This window comes from Podarcis melisellensis (assembly GCF_964234715.1).
Source record: "Podarcis melisellensis genome assembly, chromosome: 8".
Lineage (NCBI taxonomy): Eukaryota > Metazoa > Chordata > Lepidosauria > Squamata > Lacertidae > Podarcis > Podarcis melisellensis.
Genome location: NC_138540.1, coordinates 80,065,705 through 80,089,425, shown reverse-complemented (window position 1 = coordinate 80,089,425; position 23,721 = coordinate 80,065,705). Strand labels below are relative to the sequence as shown.

At 48.5% G+C, this 23,721-nt stretch overlaps 1 protein-coding gene across 2 annotated transcripts; it reads right to left on the bottom strand.

The window, feature by feature from the left end:
• Positions 1 to 3,480: 3,480 nt before the first annotated feature.
• On the bottom strand, positions 3,481 to 22,525 carry GSK3A (glycogen synthase kinase 3 alpha). Of its 2 annotated transcripts, none has more exons than XM_081922165.1 (11): positions 22,417 to 22,525; positions 19,753 to 19,940; positions 19,582 to 19,665; positions 18,225 to 18,335; positions 13,485 to 13,615; positions 10,249 to 10,355; positions 9,123 to 9,220; positions 7,884 to 7,979; positions 6,424 to 6,610; positions 5,167 to 5,268; positions 3,481 to 4,997 (listed from the first exon to the last, which is right to left on the bottom strand). In XM_081922165.1, exons 1-11 carry the CDS (start codon positions 22,442 to 22,444, stop codon positions 4,921 to 4,923), a joined length of 1,209 nt encoding a protein of 402 aa, XP_081778291.1. In that variant the 5' UTR covers positions 22,445 to 22,525; the 3' UTR covers positions 3,481 to 4,920. The 2 variants fall into 2 exon arrangements, with proteins under 2 accessions (XP_081778291.1, XP_081778290.1); XM_081922164.1 differs by lacking the exon at positions 22,417 to 22,525 and adding an exon at positions 21,619 to 22,072.
• Between the last annotated feature and the right edge of the window lie 1,196 nt (positions 22,526 to 23,721).

Below are 23,721 nucleotides of genomic sequence, written 5' to 3'. Positions count from 1 at the left end.
GCTTATTTTTTGTGCTGGGACCTCTGATCAGGGACAGTGTTCAGGGATGGGAGTTTTAGTTCAACTGGTTCCTTATCCCTGCAATCTGTTCTCATCTCTTCCTTGTTGCAGTACTGTAGCCTTCTTGTGCCTCTGGGCCCCTAGATAGCACAAGCAACATACAGCTTAAAACATGCACAGATTTTCAACTCCACAGAGGCTAGTGGTATCCCCAACAGCAAGCTGGGGGAGGGCGTTCTTTACATTTAAGTTTACAGATGGTGAAAAATGCATGCTTGCCAACACATTATCGTCTACACTTCGGCTTGTCCCATGCTTTTGAGGTACAGGTCCGAGCAATCTTCTATTTGCCCTGCCACTTTACCTGAGAAAACCTGCTGTTTAGTGCTGAATTGGAGCAAATACCAATCAGTGGAAAACCCAATTGAATTTTGTTCCGTTTCAGTGGTAAAGGTCAATTTCCTTGGGGGAAAGCTGTAGTCTGGATGAGCCCTATGTGAAATGTAATCCTTGGGCATCAGGACACTTGGTTTGGGCATGTAGATATGTTATGACAGGAAAACATATAGAGCTCATATTAGTCATATTTTAAAAGGTTATTTCAAACTCAGAGCCAGGTTTTCAAAATCTAAATAGTTAACATTTTAATCGGCCCAGGAACACACAGGTGGCAGGTTGCAAAGATTCATGCTAACAAAACTGAGAATTAACTAGTTACATTGAGGTACCACCTTGTGAAACTGATGGAGGACTAAATAAAGGCCTTTTCTCCACTAACAATTTAATATTCATTTGTTGGTGTGAGGCCACAGTTCTTTATAGCATGTACACATTTTATGTGAATGTACTATCTAGGCACTGGTGTTACTGCAGACATATCTATACTTCTTTGAAGGGACACAGTTTTTCCTACTTCTCCCTCTTGCCCCACAAAAGTTATGCAGAATCCAGGAAATCCAGCACTGCCACTTGCAGCTGGGTGTGGAACCAACTTGTAGCCTTGGAGCAGTTTTTTTCTTTTTAAAATAGTATTCCAAGTGTGCAATTATGCAGAAAGGTGGCATGAAGGCTAAGGTCACCTCCAGGTAAAGGTTACAAGCCGGCCTAAGCTCCTGTGCTCACTTCCCTCATGGGAGACATCAGCAACAAAATCAGGAAACTGCATTGTTCTTTGAACTTGAGTTAATCCCTGGGCTTTGGTGCTCAAAAACTGGGCAGAAGCCACAACTCAAGTAATTGCAGAATCTTGCTGTTTGGTCGTTCAGAGTTCTCTGCAATGGGAGTGCAGCATGCAAGCTTGAGGCTTCTGATCTCACCCTGAGGGAACAGTGTCAAGAGAAACAAGCTATAAAAAGGATTTGGAGTTCTGAGGAAACACAAATGCTCCTTGCGTACATCAGTGAAGAAATTGCTTCAAATTTAACTAGCAGGAATGCTTAAAGCATGGGTCATCATGTGCAATGATAGTGAAGTGCCTACTCTTGGGTCCATAGCACATGCACAACACTGAACAAAAACAATGCCGCATTTGCAAGTCTTCCCTTGTGTGGAAATTGCTTTGTATGCTCAGTTGTGGGTTCCTGCATTGCAGGGGTTTTGACTAAATGACCCTCGCGGTCCCTTCCAACTCTACAATTCTATGATGTCCAACGCTTATTGACAATGGAGTTGTTGCAGTACTGTAGCCTTCTTGTGCCTCTGGGCCCCTAGATAGCACAAGCAACATACAGCTTAAAACATGCACAGATTTTCAACTCCACAGAGGCTAGTGGTATCCCCAACAGCAAGCTGGGGGAGGGCGTTCTTTACATTTAAGTTTACAGATGGTGAAAAATGCATGCTTGCCAACACATTATCGTCTACACTTCGGCTTGTCCCATGCTTTTGAGGTACAGGTCCGAGCAATCTTCTATTTGCCCTGCCACTTTACCTGAGAAAACCTGCTGTTTAGTGCTGAATTGGAGCAAATACCAATCAGTGGAAAACCCAATTGAATTTTGTTCCGTTTCAGTGGTAAAGGTCAATTTCCTTGGGGGAAAGCTGTAGTCTGGATGAGCCCTATGTGAAATGTAATCCTTGGGCATCAGGACACTTGGTTTGGGCATGTAGATATGTTATGACAGGAAAACATATAGAGCTCATATTAGTCATATTTTAAAAGGTTATTTCAAACTCAGAGCCAGGTTTTCAAAATCTAAATAGTTAACATTTTAATCGGCCCAGGAACACACAGGTGGCAGGTTGCAAAGATTCATGCTAACAAAACTGAGAATTAACTAGTTACATTGAGGTACCACCTTGTGAAACTGATGGAGGACTAAATAAAGGCCTTTTCTCCACTAACAATTTAATATTCATTTGTTGGTGTGAGGCCACAGTTCTTTATAGCATGTACACATTTTATGTGAATGTACTATCTAGGCACTGGTGTTACTGCAGACATATCTATACTTCTTTGAAGGGACACAGTTTTTCCTACTTCTCCCTCTTGCCCCACAAAAGTTATGCAGAATCCAGGAAATCCAGCACTGCCACTTGCAGCTGGGTGTGGAACCAACTTGTAGCCTTGGAGCAGTTTTTTTCTTTTTAAAATAGTATTCCAAGTGTGCAATTATGCAGAAAGGTGGCATGAAGGCTAAGGTCACCTCCAGGTAAAGGTTACAAGCCGGCCTAAGCTCCTGTGCTCACTTCCCTCATGGGAGACATCAGCAACAAAATCAGGAAACTGCATTGTTCTTTGAACTTGAGTTAATCCCTGGGCTTTGGTGCTCAAAAACTGGGCAGAAGCCACAACTCAAGTAATTGCAGAATCTTGCTGTTTGGTCGTTCAGAGTTCTCTGCAATGGGAGTGCAGCATGCAAGCTTGAGGCTTCTGATCTCACCCTGAGGGAACAGTGTCAAGAGAAACAAGCTATAAAAAGGATTTGGAGTTCTGAGGAAACACAAATGCTCCTTGCGTACATCAGTGAAGAAATTGCTTCAAATTTAACTAGCAGGAATGCTTAAAGCATGGGTCATCATGTGCAATGATAGTGAAGTGCCTACTCTTGGGTCCATAGCACATGCACAACACTGAACAAAAACAATGCCGCATTTGCAAGTCTTCCCTTGTGTGGAAATTGCTTTGTATGCTCAGTTGTGGGTTCCTGCATTGCAGGGGTTTTGACTAAATGACCCTCGCGGTCCCTTCCAACTCTACAATTCTATGATGTCCAACGCTTATTGACAATGGAGCTTTAGTTACCAAAGCCTGTTTTACCTCCATGCTTATGGCACACAATTCTTGGTCCCTACCTTAAGGGCATAGAGAAGCCGTGGTCGTATGAAAGTAAGCTTTGAAGCCTCTGGTTGGCAGCACCAAACATTTAACCACCAGGAAACTCCCTCCTTGCCAGTGGCTTCACCCTGCTGCCTTTCCCAGCTCTTCCACACTGCCAATACCCTCCCCTGTCCCAACCCATAATAAGGAGCTCCATGCTGTTCTTTCCGTTCATGCCAATAATTTATTGAACCGGATGTCTGTACACAGCCAAAAAACCTAAGAAAGAAACTAACACACAATGTTGGAAGGGAGGGGGGGCAGTGATGAGGAATGGGCATGGGGAGGTGGGGGGAATTTATCCACAGGCTGCACCCTGGCTCCCCAGGGGGGGGACCTTCAATCCTAGAGCGATCTGAAGATGGAGAGGGAAATGGGGTTTGGGGCAATCATTGCAACGTTGCATTAAGAAAAAAAAAATTATAATCTATTTACAGGGAGAATGGTGAAAGGAAGCCACTGAGGGAGAGGGATGGGGAAAGAAGAGATGTATTTACAGCAGGAGAGAGAAAGGGCATGGAATTAAAACTTGTCTTCTCCTTCCCTCCCCTCCCACCCGCTTTGAGAGAACATCCCCCCCTCATCCACCCACATCATTGATTTGCGGTGCTGGGGAGCAGACACGGCTGAAACTCAGAGCAAGCTCTGCTGTAAATTTATTCAACTGCCTGGGGAAGGAACAGCTCCCAACGCCAGCCTGTACTGAGGGCAGGGGGGGGGGAGGATTTCCCACAAGAAATCCTGGTGCCGTGACGTATGGGAGGGTTGGAAGAGGAAGGTGCAGTTGGCCGTGCCCCCCTCACAGTCCAAGGCAAGGGGGATAGGAGTTTCTTGTTCCCATTAAGAGATTGTGGTGGAGGCACAGCCAGCAAAATGAGGAGGGGAGGGAGGCCTTTCAGGGAAGAGGAATGGTCCTAATTCCCCACCTGAAAGTGACAAGTTGAATTTTATTGGGGTTAATAAGAAAACAAAAAGGGGGGAAAGACTGACCCGCTTAAAAATACAGCATCCGTGTTTCAGAGGCAGACAGGTCTGGGGTGGGAGAGGGACACCCAGTGAGGGACCAGACCGGTGTAAGGGGGCCACAGGGTTGGAGTTTGGAGAGCGTGGGCGACATGAGACTGGAAATAAAACATTTTTTGTATCCCTCGGGGATGTTAAAAACAAGAGCAAGTTAAAATCGAACTGGGCCATCCTTGGGAAAGGTGGGAGGGGAGGAGAGAAATGGGGGTGGGGTGGCAGCTCTTGGGTCTCTCCCCCTCCCCAGAGGCACCAACCTTGACTGCTTTTGAAAAAGGGAGCCCTTAAGCCATGGGATTTTTTTCTGCCCTCTCCCCGTGCCGAGGCATCATGGGACAACATGGGAGGGAACCGCGAAGTGATTCAGGGAGACAGGGAATTCCGCCCCCTCCCCCTCCCTGTGGCCGTCTCGTCTCCGATTGGCCTCCCCACTGGCCAACAGGAGGCAAGCTCCACATGATCCCCCAGGCCACACCGTTGCTTCCCCACCCCCCCACGTTCACAGTTCAGAGAAGTCCATGTGGGTGGCCTGGAGGGTAGGGGGTAAGTGGAGGGGACCTGCCCCCCGGCCCAGCAGCCCCTCAGGATGTGTTGGCGATGGGTCCTGCTCCGTCCCCGGGCGTCACCTGGCTCCTGTCGGTTCCCATTCTCCCCTCACCTGCAAAGAGAGAAAGGAAAAGCCTCAGGCGTAATACTGAACCCTCTACTCCGTTCCCAGAATGCATCAGAGCGGCCTTACTTGAGCATCCATTCGCCCCTGAAAGGAGCAACCCACCCAAGCCCACGATTGTTCTCGCGCCAAATCCCAAGAGGATGAAGGCACTCACTGTGCGAAGTTGTGGAGCCAGGCACACTTCCCACCGAGCTGGCCTGGGATCGAATGTGTGGTGGAATGAGGTTTGTGTTCAACCCTGGCTGGATGGATAGCTCTGCAAGGGAAGAGAGACTGGATCAGCCACACAGGTATCTGTCAAGGGAAGATGGTTCTCCATGCATGTGATGAAGTGAGTTCTAGTCCACAATTACAAGGAAAAAAATAGGGTGGGGGTGTTTCAGATATTTCCCAGAGGTTCCGAACTGTTGTTAAGAGGTTGAGCTTGAGAGGTTCTTCTTAAAGTTCTGATCAAACAGTTAATAAAAAATGGGAGAAAGCTCGCTGAGGAACACAGAATTACTAATCCAATATTGGTGTGGGGAGACGCTGGGAGTCTCGCGGGGAGTAGGGACAGGTTAGCTACCTCCATTGTGGAGAATACATGGAGCATGACGTTCCACTGAGTCTCAAACCCTCAGTGAGTTAGGGACTCCCCCTGCATGCGGCAACAGGCTCCAGCAGAGTGGAACAATAGTGGGTCAAACTCAAGAAGGCAATTTCTATATGTGCTGTAGAGGGAAGTGAGGGGCAGATGGGGCTTGTCAACCTGGGAAGGGAGCCCATCTGTGAGAAGGAATCTCTGATCTTAAACCTCTGCTGCCTCACAGGATATCTTAAGAAGAAAAAACCTGCACAAATCTGGAGCGGAGTCCCTAAGGCTGTTGGAGAGCACCTTGTACAACTCTTTCCAGCAACTCCTGCAGCCAAGCTGGTGCCAAACATTGCTCTGCTTTCTTTTGGAACACATCAGTGAGACTGAGAGGGGGATTCTTATTGTCTGGGCAGTCCAAGACCTCCATGCACACTGCTCAAGGTTGCACCCCAGGGAGGTCACGTTGGTGCTGCTAGCACAGTGGTTTGACTTCACCCCTGGAGGCGCACTCCATTGCCAACAAGGATCTTGGGGGACAAGATTTACATTACTGACCCATAAGCAGGGATAACAAGGACCCAAAATGGGGAGGACAATGAAGCAGCAAAGGAAAAACTGTGGAGCAGCAGAGTAAACTGAATAATCAACATTCAAAAGCATCCACTCAATTCCTGGCCCAGTGAGGCCACATCTGGGGATGGAATTTAACCTGCACCAAAGTCTTCTTTAGCAAATGTTTTGTGCTTCCTCGAGGACCCTGACAATAGGCCCCCTGCCTGACACCATCCCCCCTCGGCCCCACCGCTCTGCCTGCTTTCCAAGATGCCAACCACTTACCCACAGGGCTGAAGTTGAAGAGGGGGGGCAGGTCGCGGCCGTTGGGCAGCCGAGCATTGGGCTCGCGCAACTCATCGAAGAAGCTGTTGGCGCAAGCCTCCAGTGGGGAGAGGCGGGTGGCGGGCGTGTACTCCAGCAGCCGGCTGCACAGCGAGATGGCCTCCAGCGGCGTGCGGGGCTTGAACACCTGGCATGGGGGGCACCAGAGGTCATCCACAATGCAATGCAGCTCCACTCCCCCTCCACTTGAAAAATGCCACTTGAGTTGCATGCAAAGGAACAAGTTTCACAGGCGCATTTTCTGCAATATGCCCACCTTTATCACGGCCCATGACTTTTAAGCAGAGAACTGCCGGAGTCCCCGGTAAAAGTCTTGAAGAGAGTAGTGTGCGCTCTCAAAGACAGCACGACATAGTGGCTAGAGTTATGTAGCTGGTCTAGGGATAGCAGAGCTCGAGCTCCTGTCCAGTCTTGAAGGTTATCAGGTGACCTTGCACCAGGATCGCTCTTGTTCTCTCCCTCGCTCTCTAACCTACTTCACAGGTTGGCTGTAAGGATAAAGACCTTTTTTGGCACCCTGAACTCTTCATAAAGAATGGTGGGATAAATATGTAAATACCGTATTTTTCCGTGTATAAGACGTAGGCTTTTTCCCTAAAATATGTCAAAAATTAGGGGGCGTCTTATACACGGATACATCTCCCCCCAATTTTCTTAAATCTGAGTCCCCCAAAATAGGGGGCATCTTCTAAACGGAAAAATACGGTATCTGCTGTAACAGAGCAGTGTTCCCCAAACTTGGGTCTCCAGCTGTTTTGGGACTAGAGTTCTCGAGCTGTAGTCCAAAAACAGATGGGAGACCTGAGTTTAGGAAACGCTGACATAGATGGAATGATTTTTTTTTTCTCCTGCTGTTTCACAAGGCAAGACCCTAACTGATGGGTTCAGGCTTTCAACGACAAGCAATTAGGAGGAACCTCTGGAACATACAGGGTAATGGAGAGTGAAACCTGTGCCGCAGCCTCCCCAAGCAGCTAAAACTCCCCACACTGTCCCTCTCCAATGATACCCTTGAGCAGCCGGGGGGAAGCCTCAGACCTAACTGGGCCCACCTGCACTACACCCAGCATTATGCAGTGTCAAGTGTGGGGCAGGTAAAGGTATAGCTGCACCAAAAGGAGGTTTGCAGGCACTGCCAATCGGCCGGCTGCTGGGATCTGCAGAGAATGGTGCTCTGTGCAGCAGGGTGGTAATCACCTGATGCTGTTGTGATGGCAGCTGATTGACAAGTGGGCAGCCCCACCCACCTGCCCAACTTGGCCCACCGGGTATGGAGTGGGGAGACAGGGATCCAGCGTAATAGATGCCATTCCCCAAGCCTGTGCAAGAGCCTCTCCCCACTTTGAGCAGAGGACGACAGCAACCTCCACCTACCCCGGCATTTCCCCCATCATCTTTACCTTTATCCAGGGGTGTGCTTTAATCTGGGGGAACTTGAACTCCGTATAGTTGGGATTCATCTCTCGGATCTGTTCTCGCGTTGGTGTCCCCAACACCTTTGGGGGGTGGGGAAGAGAGAAAGAAGAGGGGGGATGTATTTTAGTCACAAAGCATGTCGGGATGACTTCTCGGTTCTCCTCCCCTACCCACCATGTCTTACTGGCATCTCGATGGGATGGGAGGAATTGTGTTCAAATGAAAGGTCACAGACTGGTTGGACGCAGAGGGATGGTGGGAGGAACCAGCTGGGGAAACCCCAAAGGAAGAAGGCTCAGAAACTGGTGAGTGGTGGTGGTGGGACAATGATGAGTGATTAGGGGGAGAAAAGGAAGAAGACTGGGAAGAGGTGTCAGAAGCTGAAGAGGTAACAGGCTTTAGTGAGCAGGGAGAGTCTGTGGCAGAGACAAGTGCAGAATCTGAATCAGAAGAGGAGGGAGGCCAAGAGGCAGAGAGGAGTCCAGCTGGGGAAGAGGCAGAGGTGTCTCCCCCTCCTACTGCAACTAGCTCCCCTCCCTCGTCTCCCAGAACCAGGAGAGGCATGAAGAGGGCAGAGAAGTTAGCTTCACACAGGTGCAGTCTCAGATTGCTTGGAGGAAACCCTAGTGAGGAGGGAACTTAGGCAGCTGTGGGGAGGCAGGGACCTTCAGTCTCAGCAATGGCTTCATGGGGTAAGACCTGCCAGAGATGAGTTGCTGTGCTCATCAGGCCTGACACGCCTGTGCGGATCCTGTTCTCACTAGTAAAGAGTTAACTCCAACTTGCTCGGTGTGATTTACTGCTGGCTCGCTCCTGTCATGAAGGGAAGGATGACCCATAGTCCTCTGTTTGATGTACCAGGTATGTCCATTTTATAGCATAGGAAAGAGTACGCCAGTGGCCTTCCAGCTGTGTTCTGGGTGGGGGTTCAAGTTCTTTTCAGTGGCAAGATCAGCAAGGGGAGATAACCGCTTCCCCCACCCCCAATACATATTGTGCACCATCACCTGTCTTCTGTCACATCAGTTGTACATGAAGGTGAGGTGTGTGACTACAACCCACACAAACCAAGCAGGGGCACACCAGAATTCATTTAGAATGCACAGGGTTCACCAGGCAAGAGTAGGATGTTTGAAAAACACTGAGGGAGCCCACAAGAGTGTTTATTTGAATACTTGAGCTGGAGTGGCCCAGTGAGAAAGAGTAAATGATCAGTTTGTTACCTTGATGATCTCCACCAGCTGGTCCACTCCACTGTCCCCAGGAAATATAGGCTGCCCCAGAAGCAGCTCTGCCAGCACACAGCCAGCAGACCAGATATCTAGGAAGGAAGCAGATGGGGACTTCATTGAAATCTGGCCTCCTGGGAGGGAAGCAGCACCCCATGCCTAGAAGTGGAAGTCCTCAACTTTCTCCTTTTAGCAATGGGTGGGCAGAGGAGACTCCTGCCATAGATCAGAAGTAGAGTACAAACTCCGCATGTGGAAGGGACCCACGTCAGATCCTCCAGCATCTCCAATCCAGCTAGTAAGAGTATTTTGTCTGAAACTCTGGAGAACCACTGCCAGTCAGTGTTGGCAGCAATGAGCTAGATGGTGCAGACTCTGGAAGGCAGCTTCCTTATAGCAAGGATGGATAACTTCTGGTCCTCCAGATGTTCTTGGACCACAACCTCTGAGACTGGTGGGGTGGGGAGTCCAACAACATCTGCTGAGCCACATACTCCCCATCCCTGCTTTACGACATACCGTATTTTTCGCCCTATAGGATGCACTTTTTCCCCTCCAAAAATGAAGGGGAAATGTGTGTGCGTCCTATGGGGCGAATGCAGGCTTTCGCTGAAGCCTGGAGAGCGAGAGGGGTCGGTGCGCTATCCACAAGCCTTGGGAGCCCGGCGCGACTTCCTGCAGCCCGAAACCCGGGGAGCGCAGAGGAGCACAGGCAGATATCCGCAAGACTGGGGAGACCGGCAGGAGTTCCTGCCGGGCTCCCCAGGCTTGCAGATAGCAGCCTGTTCTCAGGCTTCCCCTGCCCCAGCCCTGCGCCTGGGGGGGGGAAATAATTTTTTTTTCTTTACTCCCCCCCCAAAAAAAACTAGGTGCGCCCTATGGGCTGGTGCGCCATATAGGGTGAAAAATACGGTAATACCAGCTAGGACGTACTGCATCTCACAATGGATGACGTTTCAGGCATCCACCTCTTCGGGGCATTACAGAATTCAGGAAAGCTTTCTTCCGTCAGCCACCAGGTTCCACTCACTTGTTACAATGAGAGGACATTCACTCTGCAGAGGCGTCTGAACCCCACAGAGATGCAAGATGCAAGGGGTGGGTGGGGTCAGGCACTCACCTATGTTTGAGGTGTAGTCTGTGGCTCCAAAGATGAGCTCGGGAGCACGATAGTAGCGAGAACAGATGTAGGAAACGTTGGGTTCTCCTCGCACCAACTGCTTTGCACTGAAAAGGGAAACAGAGTATGGATGGCTGTGATAAAGACGGAGCGGTGCGGCAGTTAGAAAAAAGTTTGAGAACCACCACTCTATGTGCCACTCTTTCAGAATAAAACTTTGCTTGTGCCACTGAGAAGAAATACACTGAAAAACACAACTAGGATTGTCCTCAGCATCACATGATGCTCATGCTCTCATTGTGAAAATATATCTATGTGTATTCTGCAAAAAGAAAAAAGAAAGATACTATACAGTGGACGCACGGGTTGCGAATGTGATCCGTGCAGGATGCATGTTCGCAACCCACAGCATTCGCAACCCGCAGCGGTGCTGCACGACCACCGAAACCCGGAAGTAACCCGTTCCAGTACTTCCAGGTTTCGGCGGTCCGTAACCTGAAGTGTCTGTAACCTGAGGTATGACTGTACTACACTGAAATGTTTGAATGTTTCTTTTGACTATCCTTGAATCTTCCCACCACATTTGCTATCCTCTCCTGCCACACCAGCGTGGCACATCACATCCTTTGAGAACTGAGTTACAGTGGTACCCCTGGTTAAGAACTTAATTCGTTCCAGAGGTTCTTAACCTGAAACTGTTCTTAACCTGAAGCACCACTTCAGGTGCTTCAGGTGCTAAGGGGGCCTCCCGCTGCCGCTGCGCCACCGCTGCGCGATTTCTGTTCTCACCCTGAAGCAAAGTTCTTAACCCGAAGTACTATTTCTGGGTTAGCGGAGTGTGTAACCTGAAGCGTCTGTAACCCAAGGTACCACTGTATAGTGTCAGACTAAGAGACCTGGGGTCAAACGCCTCCTCAGCCTTGAAGCTGAGTGAGTGACCTTTCAACCAGCTGCACTTTCTCCCTCTCTCTTTCAGCCTAACCTACCTCACAGGATTGTTGTGAGGATCATAGAATCTTACAGCTGGAAGGGCCCAAAGGGTCATCTAGTCCAACCCCCTTCAATGCAGGAATCTCGGCTAAACCATCCATGGCAGATGACCATCCAACCTCTGCTTAAAAACCTCCAAAGGAAGGAGAGTCTATAACCTCTCATAGGCGTCTGTTCTGCCGCTGAACAGCTCTGTCAGAAAGTTTTTTCGAATATTTAGTCAGAATCTCCTGTATACAACATAGTGGTACCTCAGGTTACATACGCTTCAGGTTACATACACTTCATGTTACAGACTCCACTAACCCAGAAATAGTACCTCGGGTTAAGAACTTTGCTTCGGGATGAGAACAGAAATCATGCTCCGGCGGTGCGGCAGAAGCAGGAGGCCCCATTAGCTAAAGTGGTGCTTCAGGTTAAGAACAGTTTCAGGTTAAGAACGGACCTCCGGAACGAATTAAGTTCTTAACCCGAGGTACCACTGTATAGCTCAAGTCTACTCTTTGATTAAGGACTTTTTAATAACCACCTGATGAAGTCACTAATTCATCAATTAAACGAATTAACCAAACAGCTTGCATAGTGTAATAATTAAGGTGCTGGACTAGGACTGGGGAGACCCAAGTTCAAACTGCCACTGGTGACCTTGGGCTGGCTATTCCTCTCTCTCTCTCTCCATCTCAGAGGGCTGATGAGGATGAGAGAAGCAGGGGCCCAAAGCAGGTTTAAGATGTTACCCATAAAAAGGTCAACCAGCATAAAACAACACCGAGTAGCTGCTTCAGTGAGTTATGAAAGCAGCAAGAAATTCGTCGACTGCAAGGTAAGCTGCCAGTCATTGAAAGATGAAAGGGAAGGGAGGACAAAGATGGCCTATGACCACAAAACCAGGGTGGATAAAAATCAATTATTTTTTAAAAAAATAAAATCAGGATTTTTAAAAATTTAAATCATTTTTTTTTTAAATTTAAATTGGATTTTAAAAAATAAAATGCTTTTGGAGGAAAAATCTTTTTAAAAATAGTTTTCTATTTAAGTTGCATTATAGTCCAAAGATTATTCATCAGGAAATAAGGATTTAAGTTTTTCAGTCTAATGTTTTTTTTTTAAAAAAATGCTGTTACTGTTTTAGTTAAATAATTTTTTAATTTTTTTATTAAGGAAATGATTTTTTTTTCTCCTTCCAATAAAGTACAGCAGAAAAAGTTGTCCAAATAGAAACAGTTAACTTATTAAACCTCACAATAATTTCATAATTAGCTATGTATTTCTAATAGTATAACCAAACCAGCAGTTTTTGATATAACTGTAAAAACTACTCTGAAAAATTATTCTTCCAAAAATGAAACCTTCATCTGGTTGTAAATATTAAGATTATACCAGCAAGAATGAGTCTTTCTGTAAAAAAATGATTTAAATCAAGTCTTACTGACTAGTGGTTTAAATCGTGATTTAAATCGATTTGATTTAAATCAAATCCACCCTGCACAAAACACACAAAATTGTATGTAAACCTGCACCCTGAACTCGGAATCCCAACTAACTATGTCAGCCAGATGCAGCCTTTGTTGATTAAAGACTGGAGCCTACGGGTCTCCATTTCCACCCTGAGATGTCACAGGGTGGTCAAACTGCTGAAGGGAAAAGTTCGGTCAAAAATGTGAAGGGAAGGCATTGGGAAGGAAGGCATTGGGAAGGAAGGAAGGAAGGAAGGAAGGAAGGAAGGAAGGAAGGAAGGAAGGAAGGAAGGAAGGAAGGAAGGATGGATCTAATTGGTGGAGAAGCCTCATTTTAATATCTGACGTTTTATTGTATTTTTAATTTATTTGCTGAAAGCCGCCCAGTCTGGCTGGGGAAACCCAGCCTGATGGGCGGGGTATAAATATATTATTATTATTATGGCTGCACATGAAATAGAGCAACCCAAAGGCAACATCTTCAGTGTCAACATCATTCATATCCCCCACATCTCGCTATTATTATCTGAGGCCTGTAGAATGATGGAGCTATGCAACAGGGGAAAAGGAGGCATGAGAGGCGGCAGAAGTCGGGTTGCTCATATGGGTATGAAATAACCAAGCAAACCTCTGGCTGAATATTTTGAGCAAATTATGGGTCACGGACAGAAACAAGTCTACTTGTGTATTTGGAGCACCAGGGTGATTTGTAAGTCCATCACACAAGGGCCGAGGTCCATTCTACAGGGGCGTGTGTGTTGGGAACAGCCGCTTCCGTGCCTCTCTCACCTGCCAAAGTCGCAAAGCTTCAGTACTGCTGTGTCGGGGTCCACCAGTAGGTTCTGGGGTTTGATGTCCCGATGACACACGCCTTGAGAATGGATGTAAGCAAGACTGCGGAACAGCTGGTACATGTACACCTGGTTGGGGGAGAGGGAGACGACAGACATTTAGGTTAAAACAGTAAGTTAAATGATGTAATGCGTACAGAGGTGTTTCGCTCAGAGATCCTGGCTCAGTCATGGGTGGGGATGCAGCAAGTTAAAAACGCAAGCAAGGGAAAGCACTTTAGGCTCAACGTATAACCAACGTATGGAGTTTAATGCCATGGATGATACAATGGCCGTCAGCATGTCACTCTGGAGCCAGGGATGGGAACCCTATGGATGTGGCCACCGTCAGATGTTGCTGGACTCCAAGTCCCATCAGCCCAAGCTGGCCTGCTCCAATGGCCATGGATGATGGGAGTTGTAGTCCAGCAACACCTGGAGGCAGCCACAGGTTCTCTATCCTTGAACTAAAAGATTTGCAGTGGCAGCGCAGCCCATGGGGCTTCCTTAATGTCTGAGCGGGCTCGGAAAGAGGAAGACTGTCCTGCTGCCATTTGCTAAGCTGCTCCGATACTAAACTGAAGGCAAATCAGAGAATCCCAGGAAGCCGTGTGTGTGTGTGTGTGTGTGTGTGTGTGAAAGGCCAATGTCCAGCAGAGGTGAAAAGAGATGTCTGGGAAGGCCAACAGAGGGAGCAGTCTCCGGGGGAAAGTAAGCAGGCCAGAGACAGAAGCCTAAGACGAGAGGAAAAACTCAAAGAGAACAGGCACACATACGTATCCCATTCAAAAAGGCCAAAGTTCACATATTGATTACCAAACAGCCGTCTTCTGGCAGCAACCACCAAAAGCTAGGCATTTTCTTTAAAATTCTGATTCTGGTGTGTTGTAGTTATGCATCTAATTGGATTGCTGCTGTCCTGATATTTTATTTTTATTTTGCCTGCATTTTGTTAGCCGCTTTGAGCATCTGCATTGTTGGGGTGGGGAGAGCGGGTTAGAAACCTCAGTGCAAAATAGACTGTGGCACAGGGACGTGTTGTTCCCTGCATTTGCCCTGAACGGCAGCACTCTGCAAATGCGTAAGATTCTCATCAGTGGCTGTCATCCACACGAACTAATTAGCACTGGGTTGTATCCAACTGTGGAAAGGCTCTTTGATCTAGTAGAAGCTTCTGTGAATGGGAAAGGGAGGGCAGAGGTGATTTATGTAAATTTCCCCTTTTTCCTGCAGCTCCAGCGCCATCTTCCACACTGTTCAAAAGGTCCCCCAACCCACTGGAGGAGATTTGAGGAAGGAGCATGAGGGGAAATCAACAAAATCACGTCCCTCTCCACCTTTCTGTTCACTAGGGCCTCTGGTGGCTTAAAGAGCCTTCTGCAACCAAGGGACAAGGATAGAACCCCATATCTCCACGTTCAACTACAATATACCTCTAACTCCCAGCTACTGTGATTCAACAACACAAATGGGCACCACTGCCACGTCAGAACCATGAACCTCGGTTTAGCCACTGTTGGGTGAAAAAATGTGTCACTGGTCTGACCCAACCTTGCCACTCCTATTAGGATTCCCTACACTCAGAAAAAGGGACGCAGGTGGCACTGTGGTCTAAACCACAGAGCCTAGGGCTGGCCGATCAGAAGGTCAGCAGTTCGAATCCCCGCGACGGGGTGAGCTCCCGTTGCTCAGTCCCTGCTCCTGCCAACCTAGCAGTTCGAAAGCACATCAAAGTGCAAGTAGATAAATAGGTACCGCTCCAGCTGGAATGTAAACGGCGTTTCCGTGCGCGGCTCTGGTTCGCCAGAAGCGGCTTAGTCATGCTGGCCACATGACCCGGAAGCTGTACGCCAGCTCCCTCGGCCAATAAAGCAAGATGAGTGCCGCAACCCCAGAGTCGGTCACGACTGGACCTAATGGTCAGGGGTCCCTTTACCTTTACAATCAGAAAAACTAAAGTGACTTGTGGCATGGTAACAATTTTATTTACACACAGCCTTTCTAGGATGAAAGAAAATCAAACTCAGGGCTGCTTCCAAATAAAATCAGAAACTGCCAACAAAACAAAATCAGCAGTTATTGAAGAAAACAGAACCACAGAAACCTCATCTATGGAGAAGCTTTCAAAGGACTGGAAGTGCCATTAAAATTCAAAATTAACTGAGAAAAGGGGTGGGATCAGGAAGAGAAGTCTATTGACATTTAAGATACATTTTATTCGCTACTGATAGGGAAACCCCACCAGCAGACAAACTGCACAAAGACAAGGGACCATTCACAGCACATCCCATCAGAAGGAGCAGAAAAAGACCCTTCTCTGCCCTCAAAGACCCCAGGGAGCGTCTGCCAGGCAGACAAGATAATACTGGGCTACAGGGACCCGTAGCTTCACTCTGTATGAGACAGCTTTATATGAATGTACACATATAGTATTTTAGAAATGCAAAATAGTTAATGGGAGTCTAAAAATTAGCTAGAGACAAAAATGTCTGTTATCCTGTTCCATTTGGAACAATTTTTCATGCTTTATAGTTATAGTGGTTTTTTAGTTTTTGTTTTTACAAATTGCATATCCTGTCACTGTAACCCATCCTTGGACCTTGTGGGAACGGGCAAGTAAGAAAGTATTAAATGAAAAATGAAAACCTCACCCCATTCACTCAGAAAGGTTAGCAAAAGAAGGAGAAAAGATAGCTGTGATTGGGAAGGGGCAAAAGGAGTGCCTCAGGGAAGGGCTGCGAAGCCTTTAATCCTCCAGATGTTTCTGGCCTATTATTCTATTTATTTGTATCCCTCCTTTTTCCCCAGACCAGGACTCAAGGAAGCTTACACAAATTAAAACAACACAGATAAAAGACAGAAGGTGAAGAATGTATAAAAGGTGCTAGTTAAAAAGCGATTAAGACTATAATAGTATTAAAACAATATAAAACAGATCTATTAAAATTCAGATAGTAAAAAGAGCACAGCAGTACTTAAAAGTCCTTTCCCTTAAATTAAAAAAAAATGAACTAGAATGTCAATCATCCCTAACCACTCGCCGCCTGGCTGGGGCTGATGGAAACTGGGATCAGTGGATGTTAGCAAAGTGGCTTTTCCCTTTCCTATATAAGAAGTAGGGGGAAACCTTCGGTCGTTCAGTGTTGATGAACTGTAACTCCCATCAGCCCTCGCAAGCATGGCAAATGGCTACAGATGAAGGAAGTTGTTATGCAATAGCATCCGAAGGCCCCAAGGTCCCACACACCTGCTACATAACATGCAATCTTTAAAATCAGAGAAGGGGGTAGGTCCCAACACTTATTTTTCCTTACAAGCTAACCTTGGGGTGAAAGGCAGGTGATAAATTAAAATAATATTTTCATCATCCCTTTCTGACAGGGGTATTTTATTTTAAAATAGGGGTGTTTGATTCCAAACTCAATGAAGGTGCACGTTCTCGATCCGTGTTACTCAAATAAACCTTCCAAAAATGATGGGAGATCCCAATCGACTTTATTAATCCCCGAGGCTCACTGCAAAATCCCAAGGAGGCAAGAAAGAGCCTTCCGATTGTACACATTAAAATGGGAACGCATGGGTGGCTCTTGCCCCTTCAAAGGATGTAGAGGGCACAAGACGTCTTCTGGCTGTTGCCATCTTTCCAGTACGTCTTTGTTGAAACCAGGAACAGCAGCTCCATAATGGGCCCAGGGGCTCGCCTGTCTGCATCGCAGCCATAACGTCTGAAGTATTCATTACACCCAGGACTCTGCATGGGCTGTCATTGTACAGCACGCAAAATATGACATTATGGGCACTCAACTCCTGCTTCCAGGAAACCTCATCTTTCAATTAAGTAAGTTTTTAATTAATAATAATAATAGTTACTATTATTTATTAAATTTATACACCACCCTTCATCCAAGAACCACAGGGCTGTAGGCAACTCCATGGAGGACAAGCTATGATGACTGCTTATTTATTTAGTTCATAAAAATTATATACCACTTGATTATAGAAAGAAAACCTCAAAAAAAATTTGAAACAATAAATTTGTCACTAAAAGATTTATAACCATAATTTAAAACACACAGAAGGTTAAAGCCACGATAGAACAGACTAAAACAATTTAAAACTCATGCAAACTTTCTAAACATCTGGGCAGGCTTATTAAATAAGGAGGCCTTCAGCAGGCACTGAAAAGAATACGATGAAGGCACCTGCCCGAAATCAATAGGCAAGGAGTTCCAACGTGTTGGTGCTGCCACACTGAACGATCAAGTTCTTACAGATGCGGTGGGGTTATAATGTGGCAGCTGAATAAGTTTTACGTTCTACCTCTGCTGCCAGAGGCACTGCGCCTCTGAATATCAGCTGCTGGGAATCACAGGTGGGAAGTCCTGCCTGCAGGCTTTCCTATCCGGTTGGCCCCTGTGAGAATGGAGAGCTCAGCAAGATAGGCCTTTGGCCTGATTCAGCAGGCTCCTCCCAAAACGTGAAGCAAAGGTTCGTCCTTGGCTTCCCGATCTTAGTTTGAGCAAAACAACCCCTAGTTCAGACGCAATGCTAAATCCGGGATGGTGTTTTGCTGTTCTCACTCTTGCTAGGCAAGGAGGGGAGAGAGAGCAAGGCATGGTTCATTGCAATGTGCAAAGGTGGTCCTGGGTGCCACCGTCTTCTTGGGCACAGAACATTTTGCAGCAGGAGTGACACTCACCTTTACATAGATGACAGGGATGGTCTGTTTGGCTTTGGTGAAGTGCCGGGCCACGCGATAGACCGTCTCGGGCACAAAGTCCAGGACTAAATTAAGATAAACTTCGTCCTTCTGCAACAGATTGTGAAGAAGAGGGAAGTGAGGGAACCTCCAAACCAACTCCACCTTACAAATGGCAGTGGGCAACATGGAACCCTGAAGATACACCTGTTAGGACTGCCCCAACCCCAGCTTTCATCTCGAAATGATATACAGACTCTCATATAATATAAAAGGACTTTTACATAAAGAGCTCATATGCGAAGCGCAACAGGAAAAATGAGGGCTTAATTTTAAAAAAGAGAAATGTGTTGCATACTCCCGCTTATCTGGAAGGCAGAACTCAAGTCCCAGGTGCAGAGAGGGCAGCTGTTGCTTCCTCAGCAGTTAAGTGCTACGTATTTATGCTCAAAGGCATTCTGCTATTTCCAGGTGCTCTTGAGTTCAGCTCCAGCAATGAAAACGCATCCTGTAGCTGAGCTCTGATGAGATGCGCCTCAATTAGATCTTGGCAAAAACACCAAAGGGCTGGAAACAAAGAGGTCAATTAAGAGAAGCCTCAATTTTGTTATCACTGTTAGCTTTGCCTGCACCCCAACAGCCAGGATTTAGGAAGTAGCACAAAGGAATACAACATAACAGCTATTGCCACTTCGGATTACCAAAGTAGAGTAAGACTATCCTGTACAGTGGTACCTCGGGTTAAGAACTTAATTCGTTCTGGAGGTCCCTCCCGCTACCGCCGCCACACAATTTCTGTTATCATCCTGAAGCAAAATTCTTAATCCGAGGTACTATTTCCGGGTTAGCAGAGTCTGTAACCTGAAGTGTCTGTAACCTGAGGTACCACTGTATAGAGTAAGAACAAAGTGTCAACAATCCGACTGCGGCTTTCATCATGCCAGTCATGTGAACTATATACTGCTAAATCATCCAAATTCGCCGGAAACCTTTCCCCAGTGGACTCTCTGGTATAAAAGAGCCAGAATGGAAGGGCATAGCAAATAGACTAGGACTGAGGACACCCAGCTTTAAATTCCCATTTGGTCATAGAGCTGAATGACCTTAGCATAGTCTTTGTTCCCCTTTGGACTGATGGGACTTGTAGCCCAAAACATCTGGAGGGAACCAGTTAGGCAAAGGCTGCCTTAGCACAGCTGCTCTCTCTGCCTAACTCAGGAGTGAGGAATCTGCAGCCCTCTAGATGTTGCTGGAGCCCCCAACTCCCATCAGCCCCAGCAAGAGTGGCCAATGGACAGGAACCAATGTTGCCAGACATTCTGAACAAACCATTTCCCATTTCTTCCCCTGTCCGTACCTTCTCCCCACTCGAGTAGAAGAAATACCGCAGGCGAACGATGTTGCAGTGATCCAGCTTCCTCATGATCTGCAGCTCTCGGTTCTGAAAGCAAGAAGATCGAGGTGAGCTACAGAATCCCAAGTGGCGAAATCAGCAGGACGCATTGACAGACTTTCCCTTTCAACTCACCTTGAAGCGTTTATCTTGCAGCACCTTCTTGATAGCAACCAGCTCCCCGGAATCTGCTAGTCGGGCCTGGTAGACGACCCCAAATGACCCATTGCCGATGACCTTGATATCAGAATATGAAACTTCTTGGGGGCGGTCGGGGCCCTGACCTGGCGTGGCCACCACAGTGGTCACCTTGCCGCTATCTCCTGGAAGAAGGGGAATGTTTGAGAAAAGGGGTGAGAGCTCCAAATCCTGTGGAAATCTCAAGCACCACTTGACTTCCGCTTCCCAAACACATATCCACACCCTCCCCAACACAACACAATGTCAACATGCTCCAAATAGGACACCATTAGGTGACCCTCAGCACCCCCAAGCTGCTTCATCACTGAGTCCAATGGCCTACACACCTGTACCCAACAGCTGGTGCCGAACACACAACATTCCTAAGGCAACCCAAATGAGTAACCAAAAAAATGTCACATCGTAACTCCCTATGCTACAGCTAAACCTTACAAAGCACTTGATAATAGGGATCAGCAACTGCATATCCAAAACCTGATTTTTAGGTGGGGTGGTTGTTCTTTTCCCAACTGGTAATCCAAAGGGGGTGGACAGCAACACTCATAAAATATCCTTTGAGATTAGGAGGCTTAGAAGAGCTTGGTCAACACCCCCTCTTCTCAAAGTGCCATTGCTAATTGATGGAATTATGATTGTGCCCCTAAAAACCTAAATTTTCATGCTGCACATTGCTTCCCTTCACAGTGTCCAGCCAAGCCTCAGCCTCCCTCCACCCAACACCTCCGCCCCTCACTATCTTTCAACCACACACCTGCACTGCCTTACCTGTGCTGCCACTGCCACGCCCATTCTGAACTGCCTGTTACCAGGCAACCAGACCCTGCTCCAATTCTCCTTGCTCTTTCACCCAAGCATTAGTTGTTCTCCCTCTCCTTCATGGTCCAGCCCATCTTTCATTGCAACCCCCTCCTGGAGGGCACTGTGTCATTCCTACGCAAACTAGCTCATCTCAGCACCAGATTGGCACCGAGGAAAGCTTAGTCAACTCCAGCAGCCATCACAGGCTGCCTCCTTCAACCCCATGGAAATGAACACCCCTGGCTACCCTTACTAACCTCCCGGCTTCAATGATTTCATCCTGACGTCACCAGTATAATTCTGGACCACTCGTCCAGCTGCTGACCTCAAATAGCCTTTTTCCCATAGCCCTGGTCCCACCAGCTGAGAACCTCAAGCCCTTGCAGAGTCTCCCTGCACCGACCCAGGCCAACTTTTCTTCTGCACCACCACCCTGAGGTGCCAAGTAACCCAGCTCTCTCCTGCGCTGGTGCCCGTTAGCAAACCCCTCCAAAATAAACACACACCTCCTCAAACCTAAGGGGCACATTTCCAACCTGTCCCCTCCTCGATTATTCATTCATTGGTTAGGCTTATATCCCACCCTTCCTCCCAAAGGAGCGCAGGGAAGCCAGTAGGACCCCCGTCCCCCCACCCCGCTTCCCTTTGCCTAAACCTCCGGAGCCCCCAAAACTGGCACCACCCTCAAGAGCAGGTGTGGCTCTCGGAGACTCCTCCCTAGCACCCTATGCCAGCCACCCCAAAGGCTGAGCACCCTCAGATACTCCCCCTCGTCCCATTTCTCCCCACATCTCCCCCTCCTTTGTCCCCGCCTCCCAAGATCTCGCCCATCCCCCACTTCCCTAGCACCCCTCTTTTCTTTCGCCCTTTCCCAACTCCCCCCCCAGCCCTTCTCCTCTTCCTCTGGTCGATTTCATTCAAGCCACCCCTTCCCCTCCCCCACCCCTTCTTTGTCCCCCCTCCCCCTTCCCCACTGCCACCCCCGACCCAGGCGGTACTTACGGCCCAGCTTGAGCCCCGGGAAGGAGCCGACTGCCGTGCTGGTCCCGCCTCCCCCCGGCCCAGGCCCGGCAGCCCCCCCGGGCTTCCCCCCCGGCGCTGCCCCCGAGGTGGGGCCTGGCGCGGCGGGCGCCGTGGCGGGAGCCCCGCCTGACGGGTCTGCGAAGGAGCTCGTCCGGGGCCGGGAAGAGCCGGCGCTGCCGCTGCTCATGGTGAGGCCGGGACCAGGGAAAAGGGAAGGGGGGCCGCGCTGGCTGGCTGGCTCCGTCTGAGGCGGCTCGGGAGCCGGCCCAGCCCGGCCCTGTCGCGGGAGCGGATGGGAAATGGAGTCCCGGCCACCATCCGCCTCGCTACCCGCTAACGGAGGCAGGACTCCATTTCCCACAAGCGGCGCCGCGGAGGCGGGCCGCTCGGGCTCCTGCCGAAGGTCATGCTGGGACATGGAGTCCCCTGGCCCCGAAACGCCCCGCAGCCCGCTAGAGGCAGGGGACTACGAGTCCCAGGATGCCGAGCGCACCGCTAGCCGGCCGCCGCGAGGAAGGACGGGAGATGGAGTCACTCGGCGCACAGCCCGGCCAGACTCCCCAAGCGCAGAGTGCAAGGGATGGACTGCGTTTCCCAGCGTCCCCCGCGCGAGGACGGCTGACCTATCCGGAGACGCGAGGAAAACGACCCTCTTGTGAAGCGAAGAGGGAGGCTGGGAAGGAAGCCGTACGGGAAGCCATGAGGGTCACACAGAGCCGCAGGGCGGGGAGTGTCGCAGACGCCGCTCGGCCACCAGAAAACCAAGAGAGACTTAACCTTGCGCCCATCTCGCTCTGATATCCATTATCGCCTCAAAGCCCAATGGAGCCGGAACGAGGCCTCATCAGGCCGCGACGCGGTGCACGATGGGAGACGGCGTCGGTGCGGCCCACCGCCGCTTTCCCAATACGCTCAGCGCGGGCGCCCCGTGACGCGTTTGGCGGAGCCCCCCCCGTCCTTCCAACAATTAGCGGACTACACTTCCCATCGTGCACCGCGACGAGAAGGGCCGCGATTGGCAATGGGAGGCCGCTGTGGCTCGGGAACGGCCCGCGAGGCCCTTCAGGCCCGCCACACTTGTAAGGCCGGCGCGTTATGTGGTGGGGCGGTCCATTCTCGCTTGGTGAGGTTCCTTGGCATTAGGGCTCCCGTTATGCAGCGCCACACTGGGGCAGCGGCGTAGCTCCCGGCGTGCACTGCGCGTCTCCCGTAGGGGGTTTGTGGGAGATGTAGTTTTCTCGGCATTTCCAGAGAGCAAATGGAGTGGGAGGAAAAAAACACAGGAACTAATTATATTATTCATTCATACACTGCCTTTTCCACCCTGACAGGGACTCTGGGAAAATGCTAGTTACAGCTCAGTAAGCAAGCCCATAACATGCATTTAACTTACGCACATTCAGCTTTTTTTGCAGGTGTCTAAAGAAATAAAAGGCAGCAGAATGGGTGCATGGTTCTGGAAAAAATGACTTTGGCAGTCCCACCCAGCAGTGGACCCAGTAGGTTTCGGCAAGGCATCAGTGCATCCGGCTGTGAACCAGAAGGTTGGTGGTTAGAGCCCACCCAGAGCAGGATTCCTGCATAGCAGGGGGTTGGACTAGATGACCCTTGGATCCCCTTCCAGCTCTACAGTTTTATGATTTTGACTTTAGGCACAATCCCTGGAACGTAACCCGTGTGTAGGTTTCAGGCTTTATTATTATCAAATACTTTTATTTTGCTTTAAACAGATACATATAAATATAGACAACTGAAATTACAAAAGAAAATTCCTTAATAGTAATAATAATAAAAAAGGGGAAAGTACAAAAAATATCAAAATACATGACACAGAACATAAGCAACTATGGGAAAGAAAAAAAAGAAAAAGGAAGATGAGCCAAAACAGGAAAATTCATCTATTGTCAAGTTCACAACAGATCATTATTCTTATCAATTCTCTCTATCTGCAATCCAAAGGAATCCCTCATCTTGGTATCAGGAAGCGTTTCTCTGTGTGGTATCATTCTAAACATAACCAGGTCTTTCTTGTTGAGCCCTTGTCCCCTAAATAATTATTCAAACAGGTTATTAAATAATTAT

What these genes read in the sequence shown, in the direction of transcription:
- GSK3A (XM_081922164.1), bottom strand. Translation starts at nt 22,057, where the DNA reads ATGTCCCAGCATGACCTTCGGCAGGAGCCCGAGCGGCCCGCCTCCGCG. An exon ending in AGACTACACCTCAAACATAG is followed by an intron (nt 9,221 to 10,248) that starts GTGAGTGCCTGA and finishes CTTCCTTCCTAG; the next exon opens with ATATCTGGTCTGCTGGCTGT. An exon ending in CTTCAACTTCAGCCCTGTGG is followed by an intron (nt 5,269 to 6,423) that starts GTAAGTGGTTGG and finishes CTTCCCTTGCAG; the next exon opens with AGCTATCCATCCAGCCAGGG.